This window comes from Papilio xuthus, unplaced genomic scaffold (assembly GCF_000836235.2).
Source record: "Papilio xuthus unplaced genomic scaffold, Pxut_1.1 DF824888.1, whole genome shotgun sequence".
Classification (NCBI taxonomy): domain Eukaryota; kingdom Metazoa; phylum Arthropoda; class Insecta; order Lepidoptera; family Papilionidae; genus Papilio; species Papilio xuthus.
Genome location: NW_013533761.1, coordinates 1,322,212 through 1,349,628, shown reverse-complemented (window position 1 = coordinate 1,349,628; position 27,417 = coordinate 1,322,212). Strand labels below are relative to the sequence as shown.

At 36.1% G+C, this 27,417-nt stretch overlaps 6 protein-coding genes across 12 annotated transcripts in view; 4 read left to right on the top strand and 2 right to left on the bottom strand.

Annotated features, from left to right (window-relative positions):
* The window catches only part of Sarm (sterile alpha and armadillo motif), a 56,244-nt gene extending 42,249 nt beyond the window's left edge, over positions 1–13,995 (top strand). For all 5 annotated transcript variants that reach the window (XM_013325089.1, XM_013325090.1, XM_013325091.1 and 2 more), the window contains 10 exons: positions 2,715–2,870; positions 5,890–6,080; positions 6,426–6,882; positions 8,324–8,569; positions 9,090–10,411; positions 10,746–10,981; positions 12,274–12,563; positions 12,761–12,927; positions 13,104–13,325; positions 13,426–13,995. In XM_013325089.1, coding sequence (XP_013180543.1) covers positions 2,715–2,870; positions 5,890–6,080; positions 6,426–6,882; positions 8,324–8,569; positions 9,090–10,411; positions 10,746–10,981; positions 12,274–12,563; positions 12,761–12,927; positions 13,104–13,263 — 3,225 coding nt within the window. In that variant the 3' untranslated portion in view covers positions 13,264–13,325; positions 13,426–13,995. The remainder of the gene's footprint in view (positions 1–2,714; positions 2,871–5,889; positions 6,081–6,425; positions 6,883–8,323; positions 8,570–9,089; positions 10,412–10,745; positions 10,982–12,273; positions 12,564–12,760; positions 12,928–13,103; positions 13,326–13,425) is intronic.
* Positions 13,996–15,217: 1,222 nt separating this feature from the next.
* LOC106127058 (DPH4 homolog) lies at positions 15,218–15,922 on the bottom strand. The gene has a single exon (XM_013325002.1). It carries the CDS (start codon positions 15,783–15,785, stop codon positions 15,369–15,371), a length of 417 nt encoding a protein of 138 aa, XP_013180456.1. The 5' UTR covers positions 15,786–15,922; the 3' UTR covers positions 15,218–15,368.
* Positions 15,923–16,186: 264 nt separating this feature from the next.
* On the top strand, positions 16,187–17,085 carry LOC106127010 (peptidyl-prolyl cis-trans isomerase H). Its single transcript, NM_001312444.1, is given in 3 exon segments — positions 16,187–16,421; positions 16,523–16,699; positions 16,771–17,085. Coding segments are annotated over 3 exon segments (555 nt in total). The 5' UTR covers positions 16,187–16,337; the 3' UTR covers positions 17,065–17,085.
* A 20-nt stretch (positions 17,086–17,105) lies between these two features.
* Positions 17,106–18,491, bottom strand: LOC106127009 (coenzyme Q-binding protein COQ10 homolog A, mitochondrial). 2 transcript variants are annotated; one of them, XM_013324938.1, is made up of 3 exons: positions 18,275–18,491; positions 18,024–18,172; positions 17,106–17,677 (listed from the first exon to the last, which is right to left on the bottom strand). In XM_013324938.1, the coding sequence occupies exons 1-3, from the start codon at positions 18,332–18,334 to the stop codon at positions 17,212–17,214; spliced, it is 675 nt and encodes a 224-aa protein (XP_013180392.1). In that variant the 5' UTR covers positions 18,335–18,491; the 3' UTR covers positions 17,106–17,211. The 2 variants fall into 2 exon arrangements, with proteins under 2 accessions (XP_013180392.1, XP_013180391.1); XM_013324937.1 differs by having other exon boundaries at positions 17,107–17,677; positions 18,024–18,170; positions 18,270–18,488.
* A 633-nt stretch (positions 18,492–19,124) lies between these two features.
* On the top strand, positions 19,125–23,538 carry LOC106126974 (25S rRNA (cytosine-C(5))-methyltransferase nop2). Its single transcript, XM_013324885.1, has 7 exons — positions 19,125–19,387; positions 19,840–20,028; positions 20,379–20,578; positions 20,914–22,281; positions 22,360–22,550; positions 22,906–23,319; positions 23,520–23,538. Exons 1-7 carry the CDS (start codon positions 19,288–19,290, stop codon positions 23,536–23,538), a joined length of 2,481 nt encoding a protein of 826 aa, XP_013180339.1. The 5' UTR covers positions 19,125–19,287.
* Positions 23,539–24,947: 1,409 nt separating this feature from the next.
* nemy (cytochrome b561 family member no extended memory) overlaps positions 24,948–27,417 on the top strand; it is a 53,343-nt gene continuing 50,873 nt past the window's right edge. Inside the window, exon 1 of one of the 2 annotated variants that reach the window (XM_013325196.1) lies at positions 24,948–25,024. The gene's annotated coding sequence lies outside the window, so the exon portion shown is untranslated. The remainder of the gene's footprint in view (positions 25,025–27,417) is intronic. The other variant, XM_013325197.1, reaches the window with a different exon arrangement.

Below are 27,417 nucleotides of genomic sequence, written 5' to 3'. Positions count from 1 at the left end.
AGTCATCACATCGCAGGATAACAGACTTATCAATGAAATCATTATGTAATCACCCTTCTGGTATGTGACTCGTCGAGAATTCGACTGACTTTTGATTATTCATGGCTTTTTTTTTCTTCTATTTTTTTGATAACATTACAGCATACTTTCGATATGACTCAGTAAAGGTGACGCATGCGAATCAATACGTTGTATAACAAAATAATCAAGAAAATTAAGTCAATTAAGAGTTTCATCCTGTATGACACAATAATTTCGATGCCATTTTATCAATGCCTTGTTCATTACGATAGCTGTACGATTTAATAATTTCACGTAATTTAAAGTAAAATATATTTTATTCGATTCAAATGTGAGTTTTTACTTTGTGCTAACACAGAAAAACTGAAACTAGATACGCAGCTTTAAAAATACAACAGGATTCAATCAATTATACGTAGATTAGGTTTCGTGGTGATGACGCTGCAACGTCAGAGTTATCATGACATCAGCAGGGGCCGCGTCACATCGCTTCACTCGAACCACGAACGGAATTTCTGTAACAGCAATCATGTCGTGTCACCGCCAATTAATCTACGACTTGTATCGTAACAATTGCATAAAACTAACATAAATCAAAGATATTTAAAGCAATGATGCAAGTACTTAAATCTATAAACTTTTCAAAGATAAAGTGCGAGCTTCTAGGAATGGATGTTTGTGATAAGATTTATTTTTTGTAATCGAATTCAATCGACTACGTTCTCACCTAATTCATTGGTAATTTGGCAATTTCCGTTGATGTCTATTTTTTGAATAAAATAATTGAGCATCTCTGATGAATTTGACAATACGATTGATTTATATCTTTGTTGAATCGATACTAATTGATCGAGTGGTAGTTGATATGGATGATTGGCATGTTTTGATTGTGCGTAGTGCGTCTGAATAGTTTCGAAGGCATCGTGTAGGCGTCATCAATATGCGTGTTGCGATACTTCGCGTTCGACAGCGGGGCGCGTGAGCCGTGTGATTGATATCACTGGAGACTCCAATGACTCATAGATATCACATCGCGCCGCCAATGGTTTCTTTGACCCTATTCAACGGTTCCACTGCAATAATTTGTCCTTGCTCTGAATTCAAACCAGTCGCCGTATTCCAGGAATAGTAATAAAAGTGATACGAGAACAAAGTACAAATACATTTGTTATTGTTTTAACATCGAGATTAATTTTAATGTTGTTGGTTAAAATCAACTCGGGGACGTTTGACTTGCATTGAGTTAAACGTCCGTGACTTGATAAAGTTAATATTGATATATAGACGTTTCAGTGTATATATTTTAAGTACCACTGAAATGTTAATTTATAATTTAATATTCACACCAAGTGAGTGTTGACTTTGTAACTAAATGAGACATTGAATAGGTTACAAGTAATTGTGGTATCGTGTTGATGAGCCGTTATGATAAGAGGTTTGGTCTAAACCGCTCTGAAACGCTTTTTGTGTCAAGGACAAGAGACCAAGGCATTCGGAACACGACGCTCGGGGTATAATTATCATAAAAAGGTATTTTTCGTCCACACATCTTGAAGCACGATGTCGTATTCACCGATTGTACACTTGCAAATATTTGGTGCAGACACGCAAACAAAGTATATTTACGGAAATATGAATAGAGGATTATTTAGTTGTAAAATTATAAACATTTATTTTAAGTAAAAAGTTACGTTTATTATTAGATTCAGAACTAATTATTTCACATGACAAGGAAAATATTATAGGGAACAGGAGGGGTGGTATAGAACTGACAATAACTCGATAAGTCACGTGAATGTCGCGCATAAATCCATACAATTTTCAAGTTCGCTATGGAAGCGCTTCGAAGCGAATGCACTCTGTGTAACCATTCAATTCAGCTCAAATTTGTCTTCGACACTAAATGTTATTTCATTGAATATAATAATTGTAATTAAGTTTCTACAATTACAAAATAATTCTAATAAACAATGTTTGTTACCATACTCCTTTGATACGGCTTGACTGATTTTTTATGCAATTTTATATGTGTATTCAATAGATCTGGGAATTAGATACTATATATATTTAATCCCGAACAGACGACAAGGTCGTAAAGAGCGTCGGTGGCTCAGGGGTCAAGCACTTGACTTGCAATCTGCAGGTCCTGGGTTCGAATCCCGCCATGTACCAGTGTGTTTTTCGATTTCCGATTTACATATGTACATTTATCCGACGTTCTTACGGTGAAGGAAAACATCGTGATGCAACCTGCGCATATCTGAGAAGAAATTCAAAGATATGTGTGAAGTCAACCAACACGCACTTGGCCATCGTGGTTGACTATGGCCTAATCACCCTTAACTTAGGGTAGGCTCCGAGCCCCTCGGTGGGGACGTACAGTGAGCTGTTGATGATGATGAGACGACAAGGCGTCATCTAGTGAAGATATAAAAAACACCGTTGTCATGATAAATTTGACGAAACAGTTAATTCTAATCTAACACCGGATAAGGATTAAAATCTGTTCATTGTATCCGATGTTCTTAAGACTAACCATTAATTTTACAATCCAGTAGAATGTTAATGACTTTTAGGAACAGAATATAAACGTAACAAATGTAATTTACGACTGTAACCTTGGTTCTTAGTAAAGTTAATCGGATTATATTTTATAGCAACATATTTGTAAAGTAGTTTTTTTTTGTTTCCAGATACCGGAATTCAAATTGGATGGCAACAACAGTTTGAAACACAACGGCAGCGCCAAGGATCTGGCCTCCGTCATGGAGAACTTGAAGAAAAGCAGTTTAGTCTCCAGACAGAACCAAACTCTCAACACACAAGTCACTAGCTCCTCCTCACAACAGGTAAATACGATTTTTTTCATAATGTTCTGTAGTTATATAGTATATATCGACACAGTTATTAAATAAATAATGTATCTAGGAATGGAAATATATGTTATGGCGATAGGTTAGTTAGGCTTATAGCATAAAAACAAATCGAGGCTGCAAACACTGCGTTCCATTTTCAATTCGTTTTCATTCCTTTCGCTTTACGGTTTGCTTTAACAAGAGTGTGCTAAAGGCTTAAAATCAAATTCTTTCTTCGGGCTTTATTTCTGCAGTTGGGTGGTCTTGTAATGGACACTGAAAAGAGGGTGCAATAAATGTAAATAGTGAATATTATAGGTTGTAATAGCGTTCCCTGTGAATATAGACGTTGGGTTATTTTAGTCTCGGCCTCGGCCGGTTCATAAAACGGCCGGTTTATTTTGAATTCGGCGTGCGCGGTTACGAGAAAAATAAATAAAATAAAACGTATACGCCTTGAAAATAAGTACAATATCCGATGTCTACCTATTGTTTGTGAAAATTCGAGGTCGTAATATTTTATTCGTTACAGTAAGGTGTTAAGTCTTTGTGTCGGTGTTAGCACGCCTACGCAGCACGCTTGCGAGCACGCAACTCATTTTAGCTTTTTCATTGACTATCTAAATCTAAATGCACGAGCATACACCTTTGACCTGACATTGTGTTTGACAACAAAGAAAAGGCGTGGGCTTGAATTTCATGCTTAGACCAATACTGGAACGAAATACGTTTTAAAACATGACCTTTGGAGAAGACTGATGAACGTCGAATTTAAATGTTTAAAATCTTCAGCAATTGCTTTTAGTAAAATAGAAAGAAGAAGAAAGAGCAACAAATCTCTTAATTTTCCACATACCTAATATTAACTTAGATCGTAATTCAATTGTTAGTTCGTGGACTTGCATAGCGGGATATATGTATACCTAACTTGCATTTGTGATGATTATGAAAAGGGATATTTTTTCCTTTAATAGAAGGGCGTTATTACATCATAGGTGGTAGTTGAATAACGGTTGTGTACAGTTTTATTTGCTATCAATTGAGATACATTTTGAATATAGTTTTTAACGCATGCAATGGGCACTGCGCATGCGTGTTGGCATCGTGCCAAGCAGAGCGTGGCGTAACGTAGGACTAGATCCGTGTTATTAGCCCCAACGCGACGTGCCACGAGATGTTACACAAACTGACAAAACGACTGTCCACAAACTAACCTATATAATAAATATCTTCTCAATATTTTCTTAATTTTTAAAGCTAATTGACAAAATATCGCAGTTTAAATGTGTTGAGGGAATTCAAAATTCTATTAGTTGTCGCCCGCTACTCTGTGTGAAATGAAAAAAAACTTAATTAGTTCCCGGCAATTATTCCAATTTTTCTCACCCTTTAAACCTTACCTAGACCGCGCACATTTCAAGACTAAGACCAAGATAAGATAAATCCGTTCAGCCGTTCTCGAGTTTTAGCGAGACTAACGAAAAACAATTGATTTTTATAGATACCAGACAAGATGGAACTTAGCACTAAATAGATTTGCTGAAGTGTACGGTATGCATCCACTATGATATGTTGCTCTTTACTTAATTAAAGGCTTAAGATACTTTAACATGAAGCCATAAAAGCTACTGACGTGCTACTTCCAAGGTTAAATTTATTTACAAAAAATATTATTTAGAAAAAAAAAATGGCACTGTATTTTAAATTCTTTATCATAGTAGAAGAGTTTGTTATGTTTAGTTAAAAACTCTTTAAATATAGATTTTTGAAATCTCGAAATAGGAAAACCTATTTGAAATAAACAAGAATGCTCAGTTGAGTTTTTAAACTGATGTTATTATTATTTTGTGCTAATTAGGAGTAAACGATGTTAGCTAATTAGTTACAAAATTGTTATAGTTTCTGTGAAATGTACCTATATTTTTACCTATAATTAATTTGATAATTAGTAATGTTATAGTGAAATAAATAATTATTATATTATTACATTATGTTCTCGCATAGGTACTTAGTTACATATGTAGCTAAGACTAATTACTTTTTAATTAATCTAAGAAATTTATTATTTGACTTACATTGTATTTGCATTTTAAGTGAAAATCGTACCTGTGGTTGTGTTCTTATACCCAAATAATTAAAAAAAATAAACAGAATAGGCCAACAACTGCTCAAGGTGATATTCGTAACAATTCAAAGGGCATGCATTAAATTTTTTTTTCATTGTTAACACACTCCGTTTCCGACGTATGTACGTACTTATCACAGCTATAATATATTTATTAAAAATAATTAAAGTTTTGTCTATGGTTCAAGGTCATTCATACACTAGGTCACAGTCGCATCCCGCCCACTCGTGTTAGTCACGTCACCCGCCCACAATACAAATCTCGATTAAACCTTCCTATCCTTTCTCGAATATTTCAATAAAAATACATGTGTATTAATAACTATTTTCGACTATAAATATGCCGTATTTCAGATCTTGGTGTAACTTAATTTGTGTCATTTGAACGCAAATCAATTTGTCCTATTTGAATTTTATTGTTTTTGAATTTTAATAAGGTAAATATTACATTTTATGTAATTCATTTGCTAATAATTGTACTGTACTTACAGTGTTTGAAGGGCGATTATATTTTTACATCGCCGTGTTATTTTTATCCTCTAATTCTATTTGCCATTAGTGTTTACTTGCGCCGAGAGTGCGCCAAGAGGCGTGACGGCGCGCGTACCTCTAGCATTGGCACTGAACTCCAGTCCGCCCCTAGATAACGTTTGCGAACGACGATGCGCATTATCAGATCTTGTGTGTCTTTATTCTAAAACGTTGTGCAAGACCGCCGGCGGCGTCGTACATGTTCTAACAAGATACTGTTATCAAAGCAAAGGTTAATAATCTTGTTTACATACAATGAGCTACATTCTAATCGTATCGTCCATTTCTACCGTTATCTGCGGCGGGAAGCGAATATTGTAGACATGGTGACAAAAAGTGTGCGTTGCTCTTCGGCAGATGGTATCCAGCACTACGTCTAGTAGCGCTGCCAGCAGCCAGCGGCTGCAGAGCTCCTCTCAACGCCTGCAGCACATGACCGCCTCCGAGATGAAAGCCAGTTCCATGAAGTCCGACCTCACAGAACTTAAGAGTTCCATATCCGAAATGAAAAATCTTAGCAGCTGTTCGGCTCTAAACTTTGGACAAAGGTACGTTGCCGTGACTCACTTTTGTTATTTCTTTTACTAGTTTACGTAACGATACACATGTGACATATGTGTCGATATTTTGCACATCGTCAATGGGTATTTGAGATAACGCGCGGGCGGGCTCACCTGAGGCCTTGGCGGCCGGCCAATTCCCATCCGGCACCCCGCACCCGTTTGCAGTTTCGCGCCGACAAACAAAAGCAACAGTACTATCTCAGACAGACTCTTCCGCGCAATCTATTGTCGAAAAATGTTCTAAAGTTAAAACCGAGACGAAACTGACGCGCTCCTTCGAACATATGATAGTGATTCCGTGCCATTTACGTGTAGACTCGTCTTTTGCAGACTGAGAAGCTCGATGGAGAACATAGTGGATCAGGATGACGGCCACCTGGCGGACATCCGGGATCTCGACGAGATTGGAGATTACAGCGACATGGGGGATATCGGTGACATGGGCGGTGACGCGCCCCTTGTCACTTTCCCCGAGTCGGACACACCACCGCCCGTCAGTGACAAGGCGTGCATGCTAGCCGGCAACAACGTGCCTGTGGCAGTTGGTGGTAGCGGCAGTGGCGCGCCCAACGAGCTAAAGTACGCCACATCGCGTGTAACCTCGGCCAGCTCGACGCGCGTCGTGGCAGACGGGTACAGCGCATCGCGGTCAGCGGCCAACAGCGCGCGGCTGCGACGGCTGCAGCACGGCGATCTGCAATACGCCGAGCGCAGCGCTGCTGGCGCCTCGCACCGCCTGCTGCAGGCTGAGGGCCTCACCGCCGAACAGAATGACGCCTACCTGCAAGTAAGTGACTGATAAATCATATTCCTTTATTTTGGACAAACTTCTTTAGTCCAACATATATATCAATTTTAGATAAACATATAGGCCCTAATATACTCAGGCATGTCTTTGACGTATCCACCTTATATTCGTAGAGAAAAATTAAGCGTGTCAACTTGTTCTACTCCAGACTTATATGAAGTGTATGTATGCAGTCGATTGCCGCGTTGACCCCGACCTTGAACTATTGTACTCGGCTGGCTCTTTGTTATCAGTCACAAACAACAATAAATTGTTAGCGTAGAAATGAACAATATAATACAAATATAACGCGCAAAAAAGTTAAAAATATTTCGCATATTGTACATTAAACCAAAGAAATACGCAAACTATTTTGCGACAAAAAATTAAAACGGATCGAAAAAGTTTGATACGAAATTGTAGTTACAAAGGCGTGCCGAAGGACGCAACCTCGCGTGTACAAGACGATCGATACTACACGACGCCAGGGCGCCCGACGCAAGGCGACGGCAGTGAGACGCTCAGCACCCTCGCCAGTACACTGTCGCTCATTGCGACGGACAGTTGGAGCGAGCAGCATGGATCATTCCTAGAGCATGGCGCGCATCATAGCGTGGACCGCGAGAGTGCTCAGGCGCGGAGGATCTCCGCGAGCGGTGAGGACGTTAGGCTCTGTACACACGGCCGCTGTGTGTAATATCATTAGTGCGCGACCGCTAATTAACGTCGACTCGTGCGATGATATGACCGAGGCCTTAGCTGTTTATCTCATGCTTATCGTGCTCACACCATGCCTGTCTCAGTCCGAGGCGAGCCGCAGAGCGCGAGCACACGCGAGTAGCACGCGGAAGTGGTATTGCCGTATTGCGCACGCGCTCCGATACGCGAATAGCCGACTTTAAATTTAGAAGTGGAATGTCGGGCGGGGGGTCTGTTCCTTGGCCCGTGCACCGGCGCGTCCTCTCGCGGTACCCTGCTGTCCCGCTTGGCCCTTCGGTAATTCGTTCCCCTTCGGAAAATTCTATCACCCGGCCTCCCGAAAACGTGACGTACGCGCATCCGTACACATAAACTTTAAAATAGTCGCGATGCCCACGGGTTTCGCGCGATTGGCCTATATCCAGAGCGCTAGCGGCTGCGACGCGTATTTTCAATTTCAGTATTTATACAGTTTTCGCGAAGAGACGTGCTCGATTCGGTGATAATGTCTTCTAAACGGCGACCGAGGCCCAAATTGCGTATCTTTATTCCTGTAACTACCGAATATTCTATGATTCATGTTACTAAAAAGAGCACGCCAAATATGTCAAAATGAGAGTGGTGTTGTGATAAGATCGTTTAGGTTAATTAGCGTATCTCATAAAGTTAAACAGTGTCGTCGTTAGAGGCTATGTTTACGTGTGTTCAATGGTTTTTAATGTGTTAAATTTTGTATTTTTAGGAGCAAAGATCGTTAAAAGCCGGTGAAGTAAGTGCGCAAGAAGCTAATAATATGTCGGCGAGCAGCTCCAGACTGCAAACGGAAGCGTTTAGCGCAGAGAAGAAGGCTATGGCTTCGGCGCAGGCGCGACAGACTGTCACCTCCAGCGGAATGTTCAGTCACAAAGAGCACTCCAGTGTTGCGCACTCCAACATGACCATCTCTAGCAAGAACCTCTCCACCAAGTCCACACTGCTCTCCTCACAGGTCAGTCCAATTGTTGCGACATTATTCATTAAACATAATTATTTCTACAATGTTTTATTATTGGACATTTGAGATAAATAATTGTTGTTTATCCGTAACCGTGGCCTTCGTGAGACTGCGATGTACGAGCTACAGATAAATGCGAACTCTTGTAATAATAACATCATAATTACGAACCTGACCTAAATTTTCGAGAAAAAAACATAAAAATAATTTTATTATATACATACTAAGTATAACGTGTACAAATAATCGTTTCATTGTTGATTGGAGCACACTTAATACTTTGAATCAATCTATGATAAGATTAAATACTATGCAGAAACATGTTTAACGTTGCTATACAGAAAACAGTTTTATTACGGATACCATACCCGCTGCCAATTCACGACTGCTAATTTTTACGATTCGATAACAGTAGCATCAAACTATTGTATGAACACGCTAACAACACGCGTGTCCTGACGTAAGTGCAAGTTACTCGGAATTTTATACTAATATCGGTACATTGTCGTTTCAGATGAGTCAACTTCTAAACGGTTCGATCAAACCCGGCGATGAAGATCTAACAAATTTAACGTTCGAAGATTTGGACAAGCTGAATGCGAACTCAAACCAAAAGGACGTCGATTTAGCGATACAGAAGTATTCATCCAGGATGAACGCATTTATAAACTCTATAAAGAACAATCAAATAGATATCAAAAATGCTTCAGTACATTTTAACAAATTAAACGAAATGATGAGGAGAGCATGGGCGGTGCCCACGTACGGTCACGAACTGGGATACTCCTTGTGCAACACGTTGAGAACATCCGGCGGACTGGACATCCTGATGGAGAACTGCGTGGAGACGAACAATCCTGAGTTACAATTCTCTTCGGCGAAACTTCTGGAACAATGTTTGACGACTGAGAATAGAGCACACGTTGTGGAAAATGGTTTAGAAAAAGTTGTAAATGTGGCTTGCATTTGTACGCAATACGCGAACTCTGTGGAACATTCGAGAGTACGGACAGGTATATTGGAGCATTTGTTCAAACATAGCGAGGGGACGTGCAGCGACGTCATCAAATTAGGAGGTTTAGATGCAGTACTGTTCGAATGCAGAAAGAATGACATCGAAACGTTAAGGCATTGTGCGACTGCGCTCGCCAACCTCTCCCTGTACGGTGGCGCGGAGAACCAGGAGGCTATGATCAAGAGGAAAGTTCCGATGTGGTTGTTCCCGCTCGCCTTCCACACGGACGATAACGTTAAATACTACGCATGTTTGGCGATCGCCGTACTAGTCGCCAACAAGGAAATCGAAGCGGCGGTACTGAAATCGGGGACCCTAAATTTAGTAGAACCTTTCGTCACGTCACACAATCCGTCGGAGTTTGCTAAATCTAATCTATCACATGCACACGGTCAGAGCAAGAATTGGCTACAAAAATTGGTGCCAGTTTTGAGTTCAAAAAGGGAGGAAGCTCGAAACCTGGCCGCTTTTCATTTTTGCATGGAGGCGGGTATTAAAAAGCAACAAGGAAATACTGAAATATTTAGAGAGATCGGAGCGATAGAGTCTTTGAAGAAAGTGGCCAGTTGTCCGAACGCAGTCGCTTCCAAATACGCGGCACAGGCGTTGAGGCTAATAGGTGAAGAAGTGCCGCACAAACTGTCGCAGCAAGTACCGCTCTGGTCGATAGAGGATGTGAAGGAATGGGTCAAACAGATCGGCTTCTCAGAGTACGCTAATAATTTCCAAGAGAGTAGAGTCGACGGTGATCTACTCTTGCAAATAAGTGAAGATAATCTCAAAGAAGACATCGGTCTGCTTAACGGAATCAAAAGAAAAAGGTATATATTTCTTATTTAAATAAAGTACTTTGTTTTCTGTGTACCCAGTAATATAAACAAACATTTAACTTGTATATAAAAATCAATTGCTGTTCGTTAGTTTCGCTAAAACTCGAGAACTGCTGAACGGATTTATCTTATCTTATTAAAATTTATGAAAATTTAAAAGGTGAGAAAAATTTGAATAATTGCCGAGAAAACCTTTAAAACATTCCTTTTTCCCATATAAACACTTATAAATAGTTTTTTTTATAATTACGCGCAGACGGAGTCGTGGGCGACAGCTAGTGTTTAATAAATTTAATAATTATTATTTAAAAAAAACTTATTTCAGATTCACGAGAGAACTTCAACAATTAAAGAAAATGGCGGACTACAGTTCGCGGGATACAGGCAGCCTTAACGAATTCCTTCAGTCAATAGGACCGGAGTACACAATATACACATATTCAATGCTGAATGCAGGCGTGGACAAGGAGTCCATGCGGGGGCTCAGTGACGAGCAGCTGGAGAACGAGTGCCACATCGTCAACAGCATACATCGGCTACGGATTCTCAACGCTATAAGAGGTGAGAACAACTGAATAGTACGCTTTTCAGGACATAGCTTGACATAACCTAAAAATCTAGTTAAGAAATAAATCTTTACAATCTATTAATCTTTTACTGATCCCTTGTGACTAAATAACTCATGGCATACTAAATCAATGATTTCCTTTTTTTAATTTAAAACTGAAAATTTCTTACCCTGGGTTTCTGAGACTAAAATATCTATATAAAAAACAGATAACGTGTATTAAAATTTTGATCTCAGGAACAGACGATTATTCGTTTAAATATAAATTAAGACAGATAATAAATTAACCAGACATAATATATTTATATTTGTGCTTATATCATTCGCTTAGTCAAAGCTACGTAAATAACTTAAGTATTGCGCAATGCTGTACAATTGCTTTTGCCGTGGCCATGTCGCCCACACTAATCGATCGTAAAATTAATGTTCTTATCTACTCAAATAAATTAAACCCTACGATATTTTATGACATAAAATCTTACAAAGACTTTTGATTTATTATTAGTGAATGTATTTATTTATTATTCAAAAACTTTTTTATTTTTCTCAAATATTATTACGTAGTAAAAATAAACTAAAGAGTTTTAGAAGATCTAAATCATCATGTTATCAGGGTTTCGTGACTTTCAAAGCGCAATAATTTACTATTAAACTCAAAAATATTGGGAAAAAGGTGATGCATAAAATATATTTTGCTAATAGATTTAGAGTAGAACAACAGAGGTGTGCCAAGATTTAAATGAGTATGACTAACCTCTCTTCAACAAGTCACGGACATTGGTTTTATTTTTAAATTGTATTCTATTTATAATCAAAATATAATGAGAAATAAGTTTGTTGTAATTTACGGTTAATGCTCTCGAATTTCTAATAATTTATCGTGTATAAATAGAATATTTTTTTATTAGGATAGTTCGGACTGAGAATGGACTGTCAATTGACATAAATCTTTTCTCTTTACATGTCTTACAGCGTTCCTGATGTGGACATAGTGTAATTCCACCTTAAATAAGTCACTATACAAGACTTTACATAGCATTATTCACTTTACACGTATTATTTCACACCATAACTGCAGACATTCAACATGTATCAATAGACAGGACAACACAAATAATCCACGTCTTTTTTTGCTACCACTAGGTATTAAGTCTAATTTGATATGCCTGAGTTTCAATACCATTTGTTTGCCACAAATGTTTACTTTACTAATTTAGACTAAATTGTTTGCAGGCAAATGATTGGAATGTCCACTCTATAATTGATATAATCTGTTTGATTGCAGTATACGAAAGTACATTACCAAGCAAAGGTGAGGAAAACATGGAGAAGAATCTGGACGTTTTCGTGAGCTACAGACGGTCGAATGGTTCGCAGTTGGCGAGTCTATTAAAGGTCCACCTGCAGCTGCGAGGGTTTACGGTGTTTATTGATGTGGAGCGGCTGGAGGCGGGCAAGTTTGACAACAACCTGCTGCAGAGCATAAGTCACGCCAAAAACTTCCTATTAGTGCTAACACCCAACGCTCTAGAAAGGTGTAAGCATGACACAGAGCAAAAAGACTGGGTTCATCGGGTACGTACATTATTGTCACAATTATACAAAATTTATATTATTCTGTATATTTTAAAATAAGATCTTCGTGGTTACAATTTAAAAAAAATTACTTATTTAGTTTTTATTTCTTACTTCTTTTTGCATTAGAATAAAAGTTATTAAACTAAATAAAAGATAGTTTTGTTATGTATTAATTGTGTGTTGTATTGGTACAGGAGATAGTGGCGGCGTTACAGTCGCAGTGCAACATCGTGCCCATCATAGACAACTTCGAGTGGCCGGAGCCCGAGGAGCTGCCCGAGGACATGCGCGCCGTCTGCCACTTCAACGGAGTGCGCTGGATACACGACTACCAGGACGCCTGCGTCGAGAAACTCGAAAGGTATTGACATATTCATTAAGTAAATAAATATTGGTCTAATAATTGATTTGAAGGTATTTGCCAAAAAAAAATCAAATTGCACCAAGTAAATATAATTTTATCAGTATACAATTCTTACAATGCTTTAAATTCATACTGTTATATTTAGTGCGTTATTAACATTGATTGTTTTCCAGTTTCCTCCGTGGCAAGTCGAACCTCGCCACTCGTCTGGAAGGCGGTCTGCGAGGTCGCGGCGACGTGGCGACGCCCGGCACGGCGTCCATCGGTCGCGGTCCGCCCAGCTACCAGCGCATGGCCTCCTGCGAGAGCCGCGCCAGCGACAAGACCGACTGACTAGACCCCGCACACGCCCTGCACCGCCCGCCGCTCACGCTGCCGCCCACACCGCCTACACGGTAATTATTGCAAATATTCCAATGCTGAGAGCATCCTCATTCCAATTTCAAAATGTTTAAAAGAAAACAGTACAAAAAATTAAGCAAAATTTCTTTTCAGACCACGGAGAAGTCGTCAATCTTCTTTAGAAAAAGCTTCGCAGAGGACTTCCCAGAGTTGTGAACAATTGCCTAGTAGTTGCAACACATCAAAATCTTCCCCCGCCAAGGCTTTGCACAGCCTGCCCGAGAGACTGACAGACAGCGAGAAGATGTCCCGCAGATGTCGAAGCTGCGAAGGAATTTTAGATGCAGACGAGACGCACGAAAGAATCCCTTTGCCTACGCCTTCAGACGCTGCCACGCAGACCAAGAGGAAGAAGAATTTCATGGACAGATGTGTGAACAAAGTGAGACTATGCTGAAGTGTTTGCGGCGGAGCGACCGCTTGCAGTGCGTGTTAGAAACTATTGGACTTCTATCGCATTTTTATGTGAATTTAAAAGTACAAAACTGTGCACAATAGCATGTAAATAATTTATGTATGCCCAATGTTTAGAAAAGCAGTTTTCTACGTGAATGCCGACGATTGGTGAATTAAAAAGTTGTAATCTCAAGGAGTGCGTATGGAGGCCGCGCTGCGCCCCTCACCCCGCCGTGCCCGCACACGGCGCCCCGTGACGGCGGCCATGGACAGTTTGCTATTCGTTGTAGTATGGCAAATTGATTCAAATTTCTTTAAAACTGGCTATATTGTTTTCGTTTAAGTATCTCTCTATTCCTTCACTCTCTATAGATATAAATAAAAGAATTTATTGATGTATTTAATTTTTGTTCTTTTAGTTTCTTGCCAATTATTTGTAAAATACAAAATTCGTGCGGAATTACGATTTGCAATGTGATAGCCTTAGATCTTTTAACATAAAGAATTATTCTTGTAAACAAAGAATTATTCAAGTTCACTCGAAATTTATATATAATGCTAGTAATTTATTTTCCTCTACGATTGCTTCGGATGTATCCTATTAATAAGTTGTACAAAATATGTACCTTAGGTTATGAGTCATCTTTACATAAAGTTAACCATGATTATGATAATTTAATGTTGTCAAAATTATATATTTATGTACTAAGCCTAACCATTAAAATAAATGGTATTATTAAACATCTATGTTTTTTTTATTGAATCATTCCACAAAATAAAACCTATTGCAAGACAGCTATTTAGTAATTACAACAAAAACATAAGCAGACTTATAATTTTTCATAATTCATTAACAGATTCATTGAAAATAACTAGAATGCTTTTAAGTTCTAACTCAAACATAAGTGCTTTATAAATTAGCTAGTGGCTGTTGTATTCTGAACCCAGATCCCACCACCCCTTTTTAGCACCGTTTTTTTTTTTTTTTTATATCATAAGGTGGCAAACGAGCGAGCGGTCACCTGAAATCGCTGAAATAGCGAAGCGACCGTTGCCCATAGACATACGCAATTGCATATGCGTTGCCTACCTTTAATCGACGGAGGAGAGGATGCATAGAAAGAAAATATTTTCCCTTTTCATGCATTCTCTCATCGGGAAAGTCCACTTCCACTTCCCATCCTTTCCTTATATAATAAGAAAAAGGGTGGGAAGGGAAAGAGGACTAATTTTGGCCTCCGGGACGCACACTCATCAGACGAAACGCGGAATTGCTTCCACTTCACGCCTGTCTTCTGTGTGGTCGTGGTATTTCACCAGGCGAGCCGGGCCGATTCGTGCGAAGATGTTAAAGCGGGCTCTACCACTGTTTGTGACTACATCGGTGTTTTAGTTGATGCAAGCCCCACATTGGCCCCCAAAAGTATGTGTAAGGTAAGTAAGTAAATAAGGTAAGGCAGTCGGTATAATGGTAATGAAAATGCCACAATTATATATTATTATTTTAACATTTATTTACATTATTTACTTATAGAATTAAAACTTACAACTAACAATTCAACATTGAAATTCAGTGCAATCCATACCAGTTTTTTGGTATGAAAATGAACTCCTTAAGAAAGTTTGTGCCACTAAATTTGTTAAGAAGGTACATCAATTTGTATTGAAAGCGAACATTCATTACACTCCACATAAGTTTTAGGTGGCACTAATTCACTACTGGTTACAGAATACAATCCCCCACATCTACACTGATATGTATAAACACTACTACAACTGTTGTAGTTCAGATCTGGTACTGATATTGAGTCATACAGTAGCAACTCACGATGCTCTTCACAAGAAAGCAAGGCATCATATTCTTTCCGGGACTGAGGGTCTCTTAAAACTGTCCAAGCCTTTTGAATATTAAGGAAATTCTCGTTATCTTCACTTGAGATCTTCTTATCTGGATGACAAGTTAATGCAAGACGTTGATAATTTCTTTTAAGCTCTTCCAATGTTGCATTTCTATCACATTGTAAGATTTCATAATAATCTATAACCTCAGATTCCATACTGTATCGGTGACAGAAAGTACATATCACGGGTTTTCGATTTTATATGATACTAATTTATATAGGTTTTTAATTTATAGATGTAAAGAAATTTTAAGTTTATTTTACGACCATTTATTATAGAAACGAAAATGTTGTTTTCACTTGTCAAATGTCAATGTCATAGACACAGCAAGAGCATGTACCAAAGTTTAAAGGCTTTTCTCAAAGCCATTTAATAAGATAAACTTAAATAATGATTTTGATTTGTACTTGATAAATGTTATTTTTACAAAACTTCTTGAAATAATTTGAAATTTTTTTTTTTTATCATTTATTAAAAAAAAATACTTTAGGACAAAAAATGTCAATGTCAACTTCAAAAACTGTCCATTGTGGTGTGGATTTTCAAACTTTGTAAACAAACTAAACAGAACTAAAATACAATTAAACCAGTAACCTAGCGTCTGTGTTTTTATAATTTATTATATCTGATGAGGAAATCGTTGTATAAGTTTTGAAACTTAGCAGGATACAAACAAACGATAACCCATTAGTTATCATTTGTCCAAAATGCCTACTTGGAACCAAATTCAATCTCAACTTAGAAATCCAAATAATCCTGTAGTTTTTTTTGATGTCACAGTCGGGACAACTGTAAGTATACTTTAAGTTTGGCTAACAAGCATTGCATGACTCAAAGAAACTGTGTTGATTTGTTAACTGTAATAACCTCAAAGGTTCTTTTTTGTTGTCAGGAAATTGGTAGAATGATTTTCGAGTTGTTTGCCGATGTTGTACCAAAAACTAGTGAAAACTTCAGAGAGTTTTGTACAGGCGAATATAGAAGGGATGGAGTTCCATTGGGATATAAGGGAGCTACATTTCATAGAGTAATCAAGGATTTCATGATACAGGGTGGTGACTTTGTAAATGTAAGTCTTAGTTAAATCTACCTATTGCATTCTTTGAAATATTTTTTACAAGTCTCTTTTTCTTTTTATAGGGTGATGGCACTGGTGTAATGAGTATTTATGGAGGAAGTACATTTGCAGATGAAAATTTTGCATTAAAACATGATTCACCAGGCCTTCTTTCAATGGCTAACAGTGGTAAAGATACCAATGGGTGTCAATTTTTTATTACTTGTGCAAAATGCAACTTTTTAGATAATAAACATGTTGTATTCGGACGAGTTATTGATGGATTATTAGTTATGAGAAAAATAGAAAATGTACCAACAGGACCTAACAATAAACCCAAAATACCAGTGACAATATCTCAGTGTGGTCAAATGTAATTAAACAATTTTTACTTTTAAGTATTTTTTTATTATTTCATGAAGCTTTGCTTCTATGTCGGAATTTTAATAAATAATGTTTCAAATTAATTAACTAGAAAATAAATACAAACTTTGTAATTTCACTATGAATTTTGACAATTATTGTCAACTTTTTAGAGTTTGGTTATTAAGTAGTAAATTCTTTGGCTGCATTGTAGCAGGACCATGTCTTTTTCCCGCCTCACGAATAAAAGCGCCTTCCATTTGTCTTGCAACTTGATCAAAAAATAAATTTGACAGTTGAGAATGAAGGGCTGATCTAAATTCAAAAGATATCTGAAAATCTACTACACAGGACTGTTGTTCTCTTTTTAACCCAGGACTAAATCTCCATAAAGTTAACATATGATTGAATAACCTGCCATCCATGCATTCAGCCCTCACTAAATATGGTTTTACTAAGGTAACATTAGATGTATAACTTTCATTTATTGGTGGGAAACCAACAATCAAGTCTGCTTTAAGGTGTCCAGGTCCTCGCATTAACACAATGGATTGTTTACACCATGGGACAAATTTATAATAATTTTCTACATCTGATACAACTTCAAACATCTGATCCATGGAATATCTGAAACAAGTTAAAAGTAAGCAATTGCAATTACATTAATTTTATAAAATAAAAACAAAGACTTTAAAATATAACAAGTAGTTATAGAGAGAACATGTTTATTTTAAGACCCAATACAGCAGTGTTTGAAAATTAATGCATAAAGGGGTTATGAACAATTATGCTAATACATATTTTATACTATATTAAACACATTAACATAATTGTAGTGACACAGAGATTGGATTTTAATATCGAAATTATATACAGGAGATTTTTATATGTGATATTTACATTTGACAAAATGTTGTTTTTTCGGGTTTAAAAAAAATTAATAAGTGTGGTTATACTATTATAAAAATCTTACCCTACAAGTTGCCTTCCAGTATATTCTCTTTTGCGACTGGGCTTAGAAAAGCTGAAAAAGTTTCGACTTTGTTGGCCCGTGACTTGACACTGACAATGAATACTTGACTTGTTGCCTTCATATCTATTTATGTGATGACCCTGAAAACTTTGGGAAGAAAAAATCTTATAGGTATTTTACGCAAACCAGCACTTAAATGGTTACGACACGTAATTTTTATCAATATAACAAAGTATAATCCTTTACCAAATTAGGGTGCGTCGCAATAAATTAATATTTAAACCCAATGAATAACCTTTACAGAATAACATTATTTTATTGACTATCTTTCAGGAAAATTAAACATGACACACATTATCACAATTTTTCCATTTTTACTATTTTTTAAAACTTATAAATAACAGGCGACTGCTTTTAGCAAAATATAATAAAATTTCAATTTTTCAGCTGAGTGTCATACTATCACATCAATATAAACATGACACTGACACTTGTTTAAAATTGTTCTGGTTCTGCTGTCTCTGACTTTTTTTTTAATTTTATGACCTGGTAACATAGACCTTTAGGTCATATCTTTATGACTTTATTCTGGATGACAGAGTAAAATTTTATGATCTTATCGCCACCAATAAACATCTTGTTTAGCATATTTTTCAAGTAAGTAAAAAAAGTAGTTTCCTGGTTGACATATTATCTATAGTTGATTTTAAAGTTTCGAAATTAAAGCACAAGAATTAGTTTCATAAACTATTGAGATAAATAGGATATTATTGAATCTTTTTTCGAATGTTAACATGGCTTCAAAATTGCTTTGACCATTTTAAAAGATACGCCAAATAAACAGAACTGTTTTGCTATTTTGACTTAAAAAAAATGAGGATTGTAGAAAAAAAGTTTGCAAATAAAATGGCTACCAAGTTCATCACAGGAACTTAACTCAAGAATATAAAGTCTGACTGTACCTTTTGTAATTTGTTTTAAGTGGTAGTTGTGCATACACTTTGTCTTTTTTTTTTACTTTTTCTCTAATTTCATTTTGGAATTTAGGTATTATGGTTAACTCATTTTTTGTCGTTACATTTTACTCTTTGTAAATGTTAATGTCAAAAATTGACAACGACAACGTCTTTCCTTCTCCCGGCACGTGTTTCTTAAGTGAAAGCGTGGTGTTTGCCTGATGTAAATATCACGAATAGTTAAGTATTTTAAATAAAACTTATGCTTTTATCATAAACAATCAGGAAACCACGTGGCATGCATTAAGATGGGACGTAAAGCAAAATTCGACGAAACCAAGAAAGTTAAGAAAGGACCGGGTAGGAAAGCCCGTAAACAGCCCGATCCAATTTTTAGAAAAGAGCTTCGTAAGTATAAATATTTTACATTATTATCAAATATGGTTTGTTAAATATAAGGCAATATACATAAAAAATAGGAACTCTAGGTTAAAGGCTTTTTAATGTTATAAGAACGAGCATGTTGTCACCCGAATTCGCCGGAATAGCAAAGCGAACGCTACCCATGGATTAGATTACGTCTGCAATTGCAGATGTATTGCCTAAGTTTAATCAATGTAGCAGGGGATGCATGGAAAGAGAGTATTTCCCTTCCTATTAGTCCCCTCCTCCTTTACATCTTCTCATTATTTCCACATTACCCTTTCTCATTATTTCCTTATAAGAACTAATTAATTTATCTTCTAGATTAACTTCCTAAAAATGTTCACTCATGAAGTGACATTCTTCTTAATTATTAAACTCCTTAATTTGGTAGTTTACTTCCGTAATGACTTCATCATATTGTATTAATATTTCAGTTGAAGATGAAAGTGAGACAAAGAAATTGAGTCACAGACAAAAGCAGAGAGTAGCCCGACGGTTAAAGAAAAAAGCTCAATTAGTTGAAAAAAAGAAAGCTGCTAAACAAGCAAAGAAGAATGTTAACCAGGATGAGAAAAAAGAAATGAGTGAAGATGACATTTCTAATGATGAAGAAGTCAAAGGAGGTGAGAACTCATTTCAGTTTAATTGTTTTGTTACTTTTGACTATATGTTGACTATTTATTGAAAAATTGTATATCTTAATAATATTATAATTGTGAATGTTTGTATGATAGTATTTATAGAATGGGGGATGTAGAACATAGTGTGAATGAGCACATAGGCTAGTAATTCAGTTTTTTTTAATTCTGTGTAGATGAAGTTACGGTTGTAATTTATTTTACTTTTAATTAAAAATAACTCTATGCATTTGTCACTTTAATTTTAATTTTGTGTTCATCCTTTCTTCCAATTTTCTTAAAAAAGGGTACAAAGATTTCACTTAATAATGTACTCATTATATGTTTATTTTTAGGCTTTACTGATGAAAATAAAGAATGGTTAAAATTAAAGAAACCTACTAAAACAAAGAGTAAAGTGGAAAAACCAGTCAGTGAGAGTGATGAAGAGTCTGGCTCTGAACTTGATTCTGGTTCTGGTAAAGAAGACAGTGATGATAATGAAGAAGTTGAAGAAGACAATGAAAAAGAATCCGGTGGCAAAGAAAACTATAAGGTACTATAATTATATTAACAACTATAAATTAATGAATGAATTTCAATCATACAGTTAAAATTTAAGGTATACTTGCTTGATTTGATCAAAGATGTAGAATGAATGGAAGAGTCATTGCTATCTCATTGTATTATACAGTGAAGAAACTAATGTTAAATATTTGTATAGTTAAACCTGGATAAGCGAGAAACCTTGATGAGCAAGAAAAATATTGTAGTCCCTTGGACTTTTGTTTATCCAGGTTGACTGTATTAAGGAGAGATGAACTGTTGTAGCTTTTTAAAATGTTGAGAGTACTGACTGCATTTTTATTGTATCTGTTGTTTTGTTTTAAGGTTGGAAAACTGGATGATTTATTTGAAGATTCTGACAATGAGAATGCTGGTGAAAATGGCTTAGAAAGTGATGATGACGCACCAAAGATGGCTTATGACTCTGATTCCAGTGAAGGGGATGGTAAAGATGGTGATGACAAAGAGGATGATGATATGTTGCCAATTGAAAAAGCTAATTTGAAACTCAAAAAGAAGCAAAAGTTAAACCAGAAATTAGCTGATGAAGAAATGCAACTGAACATTGCCAAACAAGATGTCTTTGCATTTCCCACAGAGGAGGAATTGCAAAATCCAACCAGTCTACAAGATATACATCAAAGAATTAAGGATATAGTTACTGTGTTGGGTGACTTTAACCGTTTGAAGCAGGAAGGCAAGTCTCGGTGTGAATACACTGAGTTGCTTCTGAAAGATTTATGTACGTATTACAGCTATAATGAGTTTTTAATGGAAATTCTCATGCAAATATTCCCAGTACAAGAACTTGTGGAATTTTTAGAAGCAAGTGAAATGTCGAGACCTGTTACTATACGTACTAATAGTCTTAAAACAAGAAGACGAGATTTGGCACAGGCATTAATCAACAGAGGTGTCAATTTGGACCCTGTTGGTAAATGGAGTAAAGTGGGCTTAGTAATATACAGTTCAACGGTTCCTATCGGTGCAACTCCTGAATATTTAGCTGGTCATTATATACTTCAAGGAGCTTCAAGTTTCTTGCCCGTTATGGCACTTGCACCACAAGAAAATGAAAGGATTTTAGACATGTGTGCAGCACCAGGTGGCAAAGCATCACATATTGCGGCGATCATGAAAAATACCGGAGCCTTATTCGCAAATGATGCAAATAAAGATCGCACGAAAGCTGTTGTAGGAAACTTTCACAGATTGGGTGTTGTGAATGCCGTAGTTTGTAACTATGATGGACGGCAATTCCCTAATGTAATAAAAGGCTTTGATAGGGTTTTGTTGGATGCTCCGTGTACAGGGACAGGTGTTATCGCTAAAGATCCCAGTGTGAAAACAACAAAAGATCAGAAAGATATTCAAAGATGTTTTAATCTTCAAAGACAGTTGTTATTAGCCGCTATAGACTGTTGCAATGCTAAATCAAGTACAGGGGGATACATAGTGTACTCGACATGTTCCATTTTACCCGAAGAAAATGAATGGGTGGTAAATCATGCTTTGAAACGACGTAATGTTAAATTAGTACCGACCGGTTTAGATTTTGGAACTGAGGGTTTCGTGAAATATAGACATCATAGGTTCCATCCATCATTGAAATTGACGAGAAGATTCTATCCGCATACACATAATATGGATGGATTTTTCGTTGCAAAGCTCAAAAAGTTCTCTAATGTCATTGTAAGTAACATTTTGTTAAATTTTTTATTTTATTTCATGTATTTTTTTAATATAATCATTGTTTTTTTTTATTTCAAGCCGGAACCATTTAAAGATGAAGATGATGAAGAAGAAGTGGATGGTGAGAAAGTCGCTACAGAGAATGGTGATGCAAGTACATCGGAAGAAAAAGAGGATCAAACCAATAAAACTAATGGTCCAATGAAAAGGCCGGCACCAACAGATACAAAAGAGCCACAGAAAAAGAAAAAAGCTAAGGAAGACAAAAGGTAAATTTATTAATCTGCTTCTTACTCATATTAAATATGAATGTATGGATGGGTTGTTGGAATGATGGGATGTTTGTTAGAAGATATCTCCATTGCAGTTGCAGGGATCTCGCTGAAATTAAACATAGACATAGAACACAGTCTGGCAGAACACATAGGCTACTAATTACTTTTTTTTTTAATTCAGCGCTGACGGAGTCATGGCCGATAGCTAGTTACTTAGTTACTTCATAAATCCGGCCAATAGTTCATAGCAGTCATAATTTCATATCTAGTTTACACCTTCTATATAATGTCACTTTAAAAATGAATAAAGATAGAGTAATTATTTAAAAATGTATAAAATTGTTATTAGTGATGAAATAGAAGAAAAAGCAGAAGTTAGTGTTGAGGGAAAGAAAAAGAAAAACAAGAAAAATAAACAAAAAGGCACGGCAAATGAAGCACAAGAAAAAACGTCAAATGTTAACGAAAATTTAAATATTGATAAAACGGATGAAACAGGAAAAGCCCAGAATGAAAAACAACAAAATTTGTCAAAAGATTCCACAAATTCTGGTAACACACAAAGTCCTAAAAAGAAAGGTAAGAAAAATAAAAAGAACAAAAATAAAAAACCCAATCCTACTGTAGTTAGTAAGAACGAACAAAATGTTACTGAAAAAGTACAGTTGGAAGTTTCAAAGAAGTTGAAAAATAAAATGAAGAAAAAGAAAAAAATCGGACAAATCAATAACAAAAACAAGAATAAAGAAACAAAGTCTGCAAAGCCTATTCAAAAATTTAAAACGAAAAATAAATCTTAAGTGAACTTTGACATATTTTTAATATGTAATATTATATAATAAATGTATATTTTACAATTTCCTATGTTTTAATTATTAAAATATGAAAAAAAAACCTTATTGAAGATATCCTAAAAGTTATAGTGGCACTGAGCGTGTTAACACTTTATTATCATATTGGCAGTGAAAGTGTTAAATTCTAGTAACTCTTGGAAGGATAGGTAGTGCCTAAGGGTTCAGATAAAGTTAAAAAGAGGTATTAAAAAGGTCCAATATGAATAGAAAATATAATTAAAAAGGCTGGAGTTATACTTTCTAAACAGTCTGGAATTATTTAACTGGAAAGTTTTATGTTTTAGTTTCAAAGCTCCGACAACTTTTAACTATAATAAGTAGTAACATTTAAAGTACTTAATTACAATGTCGTGGGATTTAATAAATTACTTTCTCCTATAGAACCATTGTGATAATAATTTTGAGTTCAAATGTCATTTCGTAAGTATCTTAAACAGTGTTAATTAAATCTTGCATTAAACATACTTGGAAAAGAGTGATATTTTAGCTTAAGCTTTTTACTGGTCCCAGTTTGTACTACCCAGTGTCCAATTCCAAAGTTAAAATTTGTTACATTACTGTGGGCCTAACATATGTAACCTATAATCCATGGCCTATAACAATATGTTTTAAACGGGGAATTTAGTCTCAGAAACCCACTGGTTAATCATATAACGGTACAAGCAAAAATATATATTATGAATAATTTTATTATAAGGCCATCTTACCTTTTCAGACGTCCTAAAGAATACCGTACGATTAATCACAATAATTTAATGGTTAAGGTAAACATCCAAAATTAGATCATAGATTGCCTAAAAATAGATAGTTCAAATAGTATTTTATTCTAAGTAGATATAATAAAGTGAGCGGTCAATGAAACTTGTAGCAATGTGTGTACGAGTTTCGAATTTCAGTGAAAGTAAATATAACATCTGGGAGGCGATACTCTATTACATCCTATGTCTTTAATAGACAACTAACTCATAATTTATTAAGTTTTATTCGTCTTAACAACAATATTTTGAATTGATCTTTGTTAATACTGATTCGACTTATTTATCGCTTGGTATTCGATCCGGGAACGTGGAAATTTAAAGGTAGATCCAATAACCGCTGTCGTAACAAACAATAATTGCCACTCATATTTTCGTATTATAAGGAACATTGTTTGTCAAGCAAATTTAATGAGTTAAAGCACACTCTCCATTGTTAAGGGAGCACCCTCCACCTTTGCGAGTACGCTTCAAATGAGATTGAAGTAATGAAATTAAAATAATTTTGTTACCGTACTTGCTTTGAACATAAAACTTTATGAGGTAGCAAGGTATATTTCTTGAAGTCGGATAAACGTTTGTTGAATACAAGCTATGTAGTTTCCGTTCTAAGAAAACTCTGAATAGGGACAAAAATCAAAAAAGCCTGATGCTTTTCCTCAGAGCCGGGCGGCCCCTTTGCGAGATCGGAGCGGCGTAGCTCGGGACCTTAATGGCGGGAGCCCGCGCAGCCCCGCGCCCCCCGCACGCCCCTCGCGCCGCGGAGGCTGCTCGTCGCCAGTATCCCGCGGAGCGCGCTGTCGCATATACACGTACCGAGTGAAACCTCCTTGATCATCTTCGACTCCTTTTACCTCCTGTACGTTCGTATTTGTTTTTATATTAAATTAAAAAGTGCACGTTCTGTTTATTTTTATAAATTAAAGTGGTCGTTTCATAGATAAAGTAGTTCCGCGGCGTTGTTATCTCGGGTCCTGAAATGGAGGCAGGAAGCGGGTAGGGCGGGACGCATATACTACGCCCGTAGCGGAGGCTGCACGGCGCAGCTTCCCCGCCATCTCTACGTACCTACGTGCCTTGCGCCGCGATTTGTAATCCAGTTGTAGAATTTTTGGGGCCACTAATTGACAGAACATATTCGATTAAACCGATGCATCTTAATTTATTTTACTTCTTTGTAATGCAGATCTTAAATTGATATCAAATTTTCTTCGACCAGTAAGTAGAAGTTTTCCTCTCAATTTGAGGGTACACGGAAATGATTGTTAACTTGTTTTAGGTACAAGACAATGATATATAATATACCAAGATTCAAATTTAATATTCTTTTTTTAAACACAGGTAACATTTGTCACCTTAATTTAATTAACTAGGTAGGTATATATTAACTTATGCTGTCTTTAGAAAACAAAGGACTCCGCGTATATTATTGTAAAATGCGATTGAGATTATGTTATAATAGTCGTTGTTGTAAATAACATATATTTTACTTAATATATGTTTATTTATATTATTGAATTTGATACGCCAATTGATCTTTAATTTAATAAATTAAATAACCGTGTTTTATATGATACAGTATAATATATAATTAATAAAAATATAATATTTAAATTGTATATTGATAACTAGACCGACATTTGTACAATTCAATTTATTATTTACTAGCTGTCGCCCGCAACTTCGTCCGCGCGGAATAAAAAAAATTAATTAGTAGCCTATGCTCTTTCATATTCATATTCTTCTCTCAATAAAATTACTATATTTTAGCAATAGAAACGCAGGTATATGTATTATAACTTATTTACAACACAGTTTTACGCGTAACCACATGGTATAAAGTGATAAATTAGGTGTTTGGCAATTCATCCTTCCGGTTTAATCGAAATGTAAAATACCAAACACTATCGAATAAACTCTAACAGTGTAATAGAACATTTCCACGCAACAAAAAAAAATTACAAAATATTTTGTTGTTGGTGTTGTAAAAATAATTGGACATGACGATATATGTTTTTGTAAGAGTTTTGGCAATGAAAACCCAACATAAAAGACTTCCGCTTTTTACCTTACGCTTTATATTCTCTCAAATTTAACTATAGTAGCGTTGACTGAATCGCGGTTTCTTTTAATTTTCATACGATATTATAAGGAAAGAATAAAAATATATTCTAAAGTACATTAAGATCTAGATGTAAGAAAGAAATGCACAAAGCGTTGCACTTTCGCGACGCACGCGCATCTTTATGCAGTTTTGCAATAGTGCAAGTGAATGTAGATGGTTGTTATTCCGTTGGTATTAGTATTCGAATCCGGTGTAAGATTTGTGAGGAAACAACTGGCATCGCATTGGAGACACCTGTTTAATTATCTTGGATAGAGTCCAAGTCTGAGTACACTCGGTGATAGATTGGCTTTGCTCGACACCAGCCTGTTGCTACAGAACTGAAAAACATTTTAATGTTCTTTTACTTTTTACGAACTTGTATACTTAATGGCAGAAAAATTAACTTATTAAATCGATGGGTCCTATGTATTGTTAGGAAGAAAATCCGACATTGTGCCGGTGTACTGGCACAACACTAGCCCTACTAAATGTCGACGTTTATGTCCCCTCACTAATCATTCTGACATTTGATTTTAATGAAAGCGCACCATTCGCGCCAAAGGATTCTAACTAATAATATCTAAAAGTAAATGGGCTAAAATGCAAAATTATATTTAGTATAATTTTAGATTGATAAAACCGAAGTTAACAAAACTTTGCTTGTTTGCTAATATAATTAACCTCCTTATTTACATTACAGTATTTTATAATATTGCCAGGCGCGGATTTTTCATTTGATTTCGAAGGTACAAGTAACTTTCCTCGGCGGTATTTCCAAATCGCTACGACTTAGGGTCCTTCAAGAAGCGAGCTTATCACTATCTCAAAGGCCGGCAACGCATCTGCGGTTCCTCTGGTATTGCTCATGTCCATGGGCGTCGTTGAACACTTCGGTGTTCCCGCTGCTCGTTTGCCCCCTTCTGTTATAAAAAAAGTACTGAAAAATGTGAACATTAATTCGGGCAGCAACAGTATTAGTTTAAGTTAATATGTTAACATCGAATATAGGACAATTGCGATATAACATACAATCATTTGATTACCCATTGTTTAGTCTAATAATATGATTATTTAAATTGTGTAACGCGACACGAGTGTAAGCAAATTACAGCAAATTGTTATGCTTTGATAACATTTATTTGCGA